Source organism: Temnothorax curvispinosus, unplaced genomic scaffold (genome assembly GCF_003070985.1).
Source record: "Temnothorax curvispinosus isolate PA1 unplaced genomic scaffold, ASM307098v1 QBEX01014798.1, whole genome shotgun sequence".
Taxonomy (NCBI): Eukaryota; Metazoa; Arthropoda; class Insecta; order Hymenoptera; family Formicidae; genus Temnothorax; species Temnothorax curvispinosus.
Window position 1 is genome coordinate 69,984 of NW_020224578.1, and position 10,111 is coordinate 80,094.

Genomic DNA, 10,111 nt, shown 5'->3' on the forward strand with positions numbered 1-10,111 from the left:
AATATAAAAACATAAAATTCACTCGTTACTAATTTTAAGAATTATTGTTCATTATTGTTAAATGCCATTTTTTAAATATTTTGATTATACTATACGTGCTAATTATTGTTTGGCTTACAAATAGCGTTTGTATGATACAAATAAAAATAATGTTACTTTCAGTTTGTTAGCATGCTGACAGCATAAAAGCAAGCAAGAACTCACAATTAGATATACATTTTACAGTATATATATATAATTGTAATAAATATATTATATTACAATATAGCATTTTAACATACCTATGCTAAGAACAACTCAAGATTATTACACTCCGTATCTTTAATTTTTTTTTAGATGGAGAATTTGGCATCCTATCATTCGATCGATAAAGTAGTAGCAGGTGAGGATCGTGTTAACTTTATCTATCAATATGTAAAGGATAGCGATGGCTGGGTTAAAGAGTATAACTATATGAATACTCCGAGCATAATGAAAACTTATGAAAGGATAATCGGACCACCTATCAATTTTCCTAATTATGGAGATTTTTTAAGTACATTTGTCATGGTATGTATATTTCTTGATATCTGTTATGCTTTTTAACCCGTTGAGGTCACATGGGGCCCAGTGGACCCCAGGCTTTTTTTTTTCTTAAAAGTATACTAATTTGAGAGTAAAACGCACAAAATTTTTTTGCTTTATCTTAAAAAATTTTGATGAATATTTTTGTGAAAAAAGTCAAATTTCTCGAAAAAAAATTTTTTTCTCGCGTTTTTTCAACATAAAATTTTTTTTTAAATTATTGGATTATCAAGAAGAAATCATAAATTAATTCCAGTTCAAGGTTTGAGTTGCTACATCAAAAAGAACGCAAATGGAAACTGTTGTGGGGTCCATTGGACCTCTACGTTATTTTTAGGAGATGTGACCTCAACGGGTTAAAAAGTAATTATAATCTATAATTTTATACTACAATATTTTCTTGATCTTTTAATATAGAGAACCAATGGTTTCGACATCTCGACATCTCCATGGCAGTCGAAACCTATAACAAGTTCATATGACAATCCACCACCGCCACCATCACCACCACCACCATCACTACCACAAGATGATAGCCACATGTATTGTAATTATCTTGGTATGTCACATTTATAATTGATAAATAAGATATTGTTAAAGAAGATACATTTATGTTTAAGAAAGATTATAATTAATTTTCTATTTTGAAGATCTCGAGTTTCATGAAGCCGTATATCCAGTCAGAGTCTCTATATATGAAGTATATAATCCTGGGTATGTAACCAAAATTTGGGCTCAAGGTAAACAACAGTATCCAGATGACATAACTCTCACTAAGAAGAAAGAGTGGGAGAACAATCAATGGTTTCTATTATGGAGTGGACCACCTCAGAATGCAGTTCCTTTGACATCGCGGATATTTTCGCCGCCTTTAAAGTTCTGTGACTTTAAAACGAAAATACTCAGACTACAATTTATGTACAGCCACTGGGACTATTCCACACACCTAGATGCTGTGGAGCTAATTGGCACATCAGAATTAGTCCTACCTAAAAGTCCTATACTGAATTTGACTAATCTGTTAAAAAGTATTAATTGCAAGTATCCTTGCCATGGGGACAGCCATAATTTAACACCTGGATATAGTCATGATCATGATGCTGCACACTTGGATATAATTCATCTGCAAAAAAATTTCTCAAAATATTGCGTTATTTGTAAAAGGTATAATAATTATCATAATATTTAATTTTTTTTTATTATTCTTTTAATAATAAAAATAATTTTTTTTAATATGTTATTTGCAGCAATACAGCAAAGAGTTTTAACAAGAGCAAGTTCGGGCACAAGCAAATGTCACAGGAAATAGATGTAGTGGCATGTTCTGAGCAGATATATAGGAATCCATTTATTAAGAGAGGCATTTTAAGGAACCATTTCTTACGACATCATACAAATTATGCAAAGTTAATAAAAGATATCGAACTCTATTCGAATGAATCCAAAGAACAATCATGTAGCAGTTTTTCTACGCTTTCTGTAAGTATTCGAAGAAATCTATTTCTCGTAAGTCGTACCAATATTTATTACAATATAATTTCATGTATTAATTTTTTTTTATCTTTACAGGATGAAATAGTACTAATAATATTAAAAAACTTGGATATAAGGTCGTTGTGCCGTTTGAGCCAAATAAATAAACGCTTCAATATTTTAACACGAGATCCTCTTCTCTTTAAATGTTTAAATTTACGAAATTTGCGCTATACGAATTCTATTTGTATTCACAATGTTTTATTTTACTTTGCATTTAGATGTAAATATTTACAACAATTAGATCTTACATCAAGCAACATTTCTGTTAAGCACTTCAAAAAATTTGTCAACATTTGTGGCAAGGGTTTAACGCACTTACGATTAAGTAACTGCCAATTTGTTAACAACTCGGTTCTTTTAAAAATTTCCATAACATGCAAAATGTTGAAAGGTATGTACATAAATAAATATAATATTTAAGATTACAGGTAAATTGTGTATGATTAATACATATATTTTTTTTTTTAGTATTGGATCTCAGTTTTTCTGATCATTCAAAATACCAACCATTAGAATTTTTGTGTCTCGAAAATCTAGAATTTTTAGAGGGTTTAAACCTTAGAGGGATAGATATAGCAACTGAAACTCTTTGCAAAATATTGCAAAAAAATCGCCGGATGCGTAACTTAAATTTGAGCACATTTAGCGGCCGATCACCATCAACGTCTTACGAAGATCGAGATGCAGTTGCAATACAATTGGGAAATTCGTGTCCAGACTTGGAAATAATAGATTTAACGGGCTGTGGTATTACCTCGCGAGGTATTAAGGCCTTCGCTGAGTGCAAGAATTTACGAAAACTGAACATTTCATACACGTACGTGTGAGTTACATTTTCTTTTAAATATATTATATGTTTACATCTCTTGCAAACATCATAAAACATTGTTATTTTTTCCTTTGCGGAAACCATAATAATAGAGTATGGCTTTTGTTACAGTAATTATTTTGGCGGAACCGATCAGCTTAGTTTACGTAGATTGTTTTCCTCTTGTCAACTCCTGGAAGAAGTCAATTTGTTGGGTCTTAATGGCAACTTCGGCGAACCACTGATGCTGTGTAAAAACTTAAAACACTTATACTTGGATGTACCTACCGAGGACGCCAATAACTTCGCAATTTTCGAGCAATGTCCTAAATTGCAAACGATCTTCTTTTCGGACAATGGCCCTTTCATTGCCCAGGCAAAAGAAAAATACCCACATTGGATATGGACTTGATGGACTGGTGGGATCCAAGGCGTGTTTAAAACTCGCGCCCTTTTTGAACGCGCAATGGTGGGGACTCCAGAAGATAATAATTGTTTAAGTTACTGTTACATTTAAAAATATTTAAAAACAGAGAAAGATGCATAAAATAAAAATGTTAAATGACGCGCATATATATATATATATATATATATATATATATATATATATATATATATATCAATGTATGTATGCATAAAGATTGTGACATATTTTAAAATTGCTATTAAAATCTAATAAAGTGTTATTTTAATATAAATATAATTTATGTAAATTATTATTTAATTAACAGCATTTGATACATTAAGTTTTATACATTTAGTTTTATACATTAAGAGAGAACATAATTAAAATTTTTTATCTACAAATATATAATAAAATTAAATAACATTTAATGAAATTTAATTTATGATATTACACTATAACAGTCTAAAAAAAATTTTGCAAAATACGATAGAAAAGTAGTATATATTGCATGTGTAAAAGGATTAAGTGACGTAAATAAAAATTCAGTGAATATAGAAAAGTAATAATAATGTTTTATTCTAATCCCCAAAATAAGGAAATATGGTAGTGGTGCTTTTATTTAAAAAAAAGGTCAATAAAAAGTTGGTCAACGCTTAGCCATCCATTATACTTAAAAGTACATATGGCAATTGTATATTACGTAAATATTGTAAATATTGGAATTAACAATGCAGAGAAAATTAGCGTACGTGACTGGAAAGAAGGTGATAAAGTGCGACTAGGCCTACAAAAATGAAATTAGCGGTGACCGCGAAAGAGTCATTCGAGCACTCCTCGACGTGACTGAAAAGCTCTTTATAGGCAAGCACTGTCTTCTTCATCGACGATGAGGAAATCAAACCCGACGAGGAATCTTTGAAGAGAAGATCTCTTGTGTCGTTGAATGGCCCGAACATGTGAATTGGTCTTCGAGCTTTTACACGATATCCTAGCCAATCTTCCATTTTTAATAAGGCTAGAATAGTATCCGTTCTAGAAATTTGCACGCTATCCTTCCTACGACCAACGATCTGGAAGAACATTGCGATTTATTCGATTTGTGCAAAGAAATGTTAAACATTTAATGCTTACATTATATAGTCTTTTAGCGTTTTGAAATTGATATTTCTGTTTTTTGTTCTACATCAGCATATTTTTCATTGTTTTCGTTACATAAGTTTTTTACATGTAATTAATTATAATTAATAGTTATTTGTGTAACAAGTGAGGTAAGATGAAAATTCCCGGGTGCGGTTACCGCACTCGCCTTGTAAACTCCGCACCCGGGAATTTTCATCTTTACACACGGCTTACACTCCCTATTTTATGTTGCAAGTGCCTGGAAAGTGGTCTATCACGCACGCGTAGCGTGCGTAATGGGGCACTTTCCATGCACGTGTTGCATAAAATATCTTATAGCACAATTACTGCATGTGTATTAATAATATTAAGGATTTTTAACAGAAATATTTAATTTCTTAATTAAACACGATGACGTAGTTTAATTTAAAAATTAAATAATTTCTAAGAAAGTTATTTACCTCACTGTCGATTGTTACCGATAGTGCGCAGAACTCGTCAACAGTAAACCCTGGATTTTGGGCCAAACTTCCATTTTTGCACAAAACACGGTACATATTTGAATCGATGGAGAAGTAGTCGACTGTATAACAAAAATATAATAATTACCAACTATCAAATAAAAAAAATGTTAAGAATAGTGCACGCGACGCGTTTAAATTCAAGTTAGAGATATTTTTCATAATTACGAGTAAAAAGTTATAATAATAAACTTAAGAAAAGATGTTTCCATTAATATATGAAAATGAAAAATTGACAGATTAAAAGCACATTTTGTAAAATACTGATCTTTGAAATTAAAAGAATTGGTAATAGATGATTTCTTAAGCTTTTATATACATTTACCATAGAGAATATTCGCCTTCTCGACAAACGCAATATCGCCAGCTCCTTCAATAAGGCATCGCATGGCCCCTCTGTCACCGTAATAGTGATTAGTTTCGTTCCCTGCGCAGGATGTATTATTTTGATGTCTGCAAGCCGAGCAAAGCTTGGACGCTATGTCCGAGGGGACGGCGGTGCTCGAGTGGTCGGTATCTTCGATTCCGGGGGTACAAGCGCCCGACAGCAGGTCGGACACCAACGATGGATAGTCGCAGGATTTAGACGAAATGATATCGTTTGTTCTAGCCGTGTTGATGAAACTCAACCAGGTGAGTCCGCCGTATTCAGGGAAACATGCTGTTTTATCCTTTAAATCGTGAAAGCTCTTTATGGGGTAATCGTCGCCTCTGGGCTCACGCACTACCGCGAGTGTCACACTATTCTTATCATTATCAGTTTCGCTGTATAGAACCGTTGACATGTCGTAAACCCTGCAAGCAAAATGTAAGAAAAACGTCAAATAATTTTAATGTTGCTCAAAGTTTCGTCGATACTTGAAATTTTCTGCTTACGTTCGTGCCAGATAACCGTAATTAGAATCAATGACCATGATATCCGTTCGATTTTCTTGTATATCGCGGAAGCATTGAAACGTGGAATTTGACTTCATGCAAGAAATGCTCGGTGCCACACCAAGAGCCTTCGCCGCTTTCGCCACCCATTTGCACTTGTTGGTCTCCAGATCGCCGATTGTGCACCAACGAATGTGTTTGCCGCAAGTTTGAATATTGTCGATATCAACGATTCTTCCCTTGCTCAAGTACGTAGCTATGGACATTTTCTCGGTTATCTCGGAGGCCCAACTGTCATCTTGTATAATACTATCTAAAGTAATTAGCCAAAGTTCGGTATGAGGAGGTTTCAGCCATGTCAACAATTTAGACTTTAGAGACTCTGCGATGTCGCTGAAAAAAGGGAATTATATAATTAAGATATATATATTCAAGTGAATTATTTCAAAAAGAGACCTAAATAACTTATATAATTTTCAGAATTATATTTTCGGGAAATAAAAGAAAAAATTTTTCTCATTTATCTTCGTTGCTGTTTGCTTACTTTCTAGCTACAACAACACTCCACGGTTGTTTGAGCCAGGCGCAAGGATTTTCAGTGGATAAAGGAAGAACGGTGCCGCTTGGACATAAAAACTGATACGATTCATTTCTCTGAAACATAATAATTAATTAATATAATAGCATAAAGAGAAGACTCAATATAAATAATTAATAATTGTTATACACGTTGATTCTAGGAGAATTGCTGTAATCGTTTCTTAAATGAAGATAAAGTATCTCACTTACTTTGAGGTAATTCTGAACGTAGTTGAGTGCTGCGTATGCCACTTTACCTTTACCACGAACTAGACATTGCAAAGCTCCGATATGTCCATGATGATCCATATTATCATAACTGCAAGTTACCTCGTTGTCACAAAGAGCACACAGTTCTGGATATTTCTTCTCTGAAAAATATATTATTTATTAATTATACACTTTTTCAAAATAGTGCAATTTTTATTCTTGAATTTATGTATGTTACCTTTAAAATATCTTGAAGTCATCTTTTTTTAAGCAAAAATTTGTAATAGATAATAATTGATATACTTAAGATAAGGAAAATAAGTTTATTTTAATATGTAAATCGACTTACTTAGTTCTTGATCGACGGCGCTATCAGCAGCCCATTCGCCCGGCCTACAAGCTTTTCCAAAAAAATTTTTAAGATTTATGATCTCGTTCTCGATAGCGGTTACATCATCCTGACATTGCGGAGGGTTCACTGAGTTTTCAAAGTTCTTGAGAATATAATCATTCCACCATTGAGATTGGCTAAAACCAGGGTGGCAAAAGCCACTATCTTTCAAATTTTTTAGACGTTCACCAGGGAGTATGTTTTGCTGCGTCAAATCTACGGGGACCACTGCCACCGTTTGGAATTCAAATTCCTCTGTAGAAGTTAAATTATGTTTATAACACATATATTTTTTTTATCAAGATGTGCAATAACATAACCCAAACTTAGATTTTTGCCAATAATAAAGAAAATATCGTAATAATTATTTTAATACTCAATTTAATGCTCAATAATAAGAAATTATTAAAAAATACAAAATTCAGAATTTTTTGGTTTTAATTTTTAGTCAGTTTCAGAGGAGACTGTTAATGATAATTTGTAGTTCCAAAAAAGTAGTAGATATTTTAAAAACATTTAAGGAATATGTTTTAATTTTTATTACTTATATATTGTAAGTTTGAACTAATTTTAAAATTCTTAATTTTACTCGATAAAACTCTTTACGCATTGATCTCTAGTAATTTAATTTTTACTATTAATTTTAATTTCTTTATTTATTATGAATTAAATTTAAGTTGCTTTCTTTGTCTATATGTATATAACTAATGACGTCGCGCCTATAAATAATAACTTTTTATTATATACATTTTTCTATAAGTTTTCGAAAGACTACCTTCCTGCCTATCTTTATGCCTCAGTTGAAGAATGGGTTGTATGTGAGATGAATAGAATTGATGCGTCAACAACAATTCTTCTGCATTAAAGACACCGAAATCAGCTTGGCCTTCAGCTAAGCGGATAGCGCACTCGGCGTTGTCCTGCACTTGCAAACATGACACTTCGCTGTCTCCTCGTTGTAAACTGTAGCACGCAGACTCGCTTACTGTATCGAGGGGTGCGCAGAATTTGTCTGAAAAATTGCGAATTGATCGACATAGAATAACTCATTTACCAATGAGATTTATCAGCTTTTGATAATGTCGCTCATAGAAACCATCAAAATATAAGCTATGAAAGAAAGAAACAGAGAAAGACAGAGAAATAATTTAATTAGGTAATTTAACTAGGTAACGTATTAAAAATGATAAAAATATAATAATGGCGAAATGTCCTTTATTTTCTAATATTTTACATTTTAAATGCTTATCATATTTTTATCGACGATTTGATCGAAGTTTACTTCAAGTTCTCTTTAATCAAGATAATTCATAGAGTGTTATCACTATCTCGAATATTTGATCTTATGCGTTTACCGAATTCAAGTTAATTTTGGCCGTTTATGATGCATCAAGAGATAAAAATTTAATGAAACTCTCGAAAAGTGTGATAGTAAAGTAAATGATATAATATAAAATAAATATGATATAAAAAACGGCGGTTAAACATAAATACGAAATAAATACAGATTAACTCTATAGAGTTAATATTCATATTGCTTTATACAGCAATATAGGTATATCCATATAAAATAATGCTGTAAATTGTAATCCTTTTAAACACATTGCCTAGATGCCTTACATAATATCTTTATTTAATAATATCAGTATACATTTATAACATAAAATAACAACTGTAATATATTTTATATTGGCAAGACTATATTACGTCAATTGCAATCAAGTAATTTGATCATTTTCAAGATATCTGCTTATCTGATGCTTGATAATGTCTAATAATGCAAAGAATAAGCGTTATCATAAATTTCTGACTCAAACTTCTAAAAAATTAATCACATTTTAAATGTTCACGCTGTCACGCATCTTAACTGGACACAAAAACGTATCTATTAAGTATAAATTTTTAAAATTTATATATTTTTCTAATAAGGATTAAAGAATTCTTTTTTAGAATCGCTGTTCAGAATCATTTGTAACTTTCAAATATTTACAAATACAAAAATTTCTTAGCTATTTTATATAAAAATAATATATAAAATAGTAAAAATAGTTAATTAATTTATACATATTTAAAAAAATTAATGTAATACTTTATCTCATCTATAATATATTTTTTATTGTTCAAAACTGTAACTTGTTTAAAAAATTATAGATATACATATTTTTCATGATTCTACTATGAGCACTATTGATTGATTTTGTTATCAATACGTAACAAATCGGACTTTGCCACGGCATATGAAGCTTAAGATACGCATTTTAAAATGGTATGATTTTTGATTTGCAGAATATTCCCGGAAAAATGCAGTAAAAACTAAACCCGTATATTTAATATTACATATACTTAATAATATTATTACAAATACCATTAAAAAGTTTTATTAAATTAATTGATAATAAAAACATGACACTCATCATATAACTACACAGTTTCTGCATTTTTAATTTTGCGCGTAGGGTAAATAGATAATTTTGATAAAATAAATTTACTTACATTTATATTGCGCACGTGCAGCGGCAACGAGCAGAATTACCCAAACGAGATTCCTCATTGCTGATCTGGAGGCAATATCCAGTGAGAGTTTGATACGAACTGAAATGATTGAACCGTTTTTCAACGTGAACTGCAAAAGAGGAACTAGGTGTGCCTCTTCACACGAACCGAGTGATAAGAAGCCTCCGATAACGAACGCACACGCCCTATACATACATATACCGCTGTATTATTATCGCGATTTCTGTGTAACCATGTTGTCCTATCCTTCAGGGATCGGATTATTGGCGCAAACCATCGATTGTGGAAACAGCGTATTCATCACAGGTTTATTTCGGACGATTTGTATTTCAGGATAAAGTCTCCGATAAAATTCTACATGTAATTTTGTAATAAATACGACATAAATTTGTAAATAAATTATAATATATTTGTAATTATGCATAAATAAGTTTAAAAAAGTTAAGTTAAACAAATTAGAAGAAACTCTTATGTTACACTAATCGGAAGTTTGAGTTGTGATTATGTACGTGGGCGCAAATATGTGATTTAAATCATTGTCACACACACACACACACACACACACACACACACACACACACACACAC

General features: G+C 31.5%; 2 protein-coding genes across 2 annotated transcripts; one reads left to right on the top strand and one right to left on the bottom strand.

The window, feature by feature from the left end:
- Window positions 1-336: 336 nt before the first annotated feature.
- LOC112465003 lies at window positions 337-3,386 on the top strand. Its single transcript, XM_025032346.1, has 7 exons — window positions 337-549; window positions 982-1,123; window positions 1,215-1,728; window positions 1,812-2,043; window positions 2,134-2,491; window positions 2,569-2,917; window positions 3,041-3,386. The coding sequence occupies exons 1-7, from the start codon at window positions 337-339 to the stop codon at window positions 3,318-3,320; spliced, it is 2,088 nt and encodes a 695-aa protein (XP_024888114.1). The 3' UTR covers window positions 3,321-3,386.
- A 478-nt stretch (window positions 3,387-3,864) lies between these two features.
- LOC112465008 (transferrin-like) lies at window positions 3,865-9,652 on the bottom strand. The gene is made up of 9 exons (XM_025032354.1): window positions 9,504-9,652; window positions 7,786-8,022; window positions 6,969-7,265; window positions 6,620-6,780; window positions 6,375-6,484; window positions 5,831-6,223; window positions 5,280-5,749; window positions 4,895-5,016; window positions 3,865-4,384 (listed from the first exon to the last, which is right to left on the bottom strand). The coding sequence occupies exons 1-9, from the start codon at window positions 9,559-9,561 to the stop codon at window positions 4,055-4,057; spliced, it is 2,178 nt and encodes a 725-aa protein (XP_024888122.1). The 5' UTR covers window positions 9,562-9,652; the 3' UTR covers window positions 3,865-4,054.
- Window positions 9,653-10,111: the final 459 nt, after the last annotated feature.

Coding starts and splice junctions, on each gene's coding strand:
- LOC112465003 (XM_025032346.1), top strand. CDS start 337: ATGGAGAATTTGGCATCCTATCATTCGATCGATAAAGTAGTAGCAGGT. Junction 550..981: donor TTTTAAGTACATTTGTCATG/GTATGTATATTT, acceptor CTTTTAATATAG/AGAACCAATGGTTTCGACAT. Junction 2,044..2,133: donor GCAGTTTTTCTACGCTTTCT/GTAAGTATTCGA, acceptor TTATCTTTACAG/GATGAAATAGTACTAATAAT.
- LOC112465008 (XM_025032354.1), bottom strand. CDS start 9,561: ATGAGGAATCTCGTTTGGGTAATTCTGCTCGTTGCCGCTGCACGTGCG. Junction 6,224..6,374: donor AGTGTTGTTGTAGCTAGAAA/GTAAGCAAACAG, acceptor CCCTTTTTTCAG/CGACATCGCAGAGTCTCTAA. Junction 5,750..5,830: donor TACGGTTATCTGGCACGAAC/GTAAGCAGAAAA, acceptor TTTTGCTTGCAG/GGTTTACGACATGTCAACGG.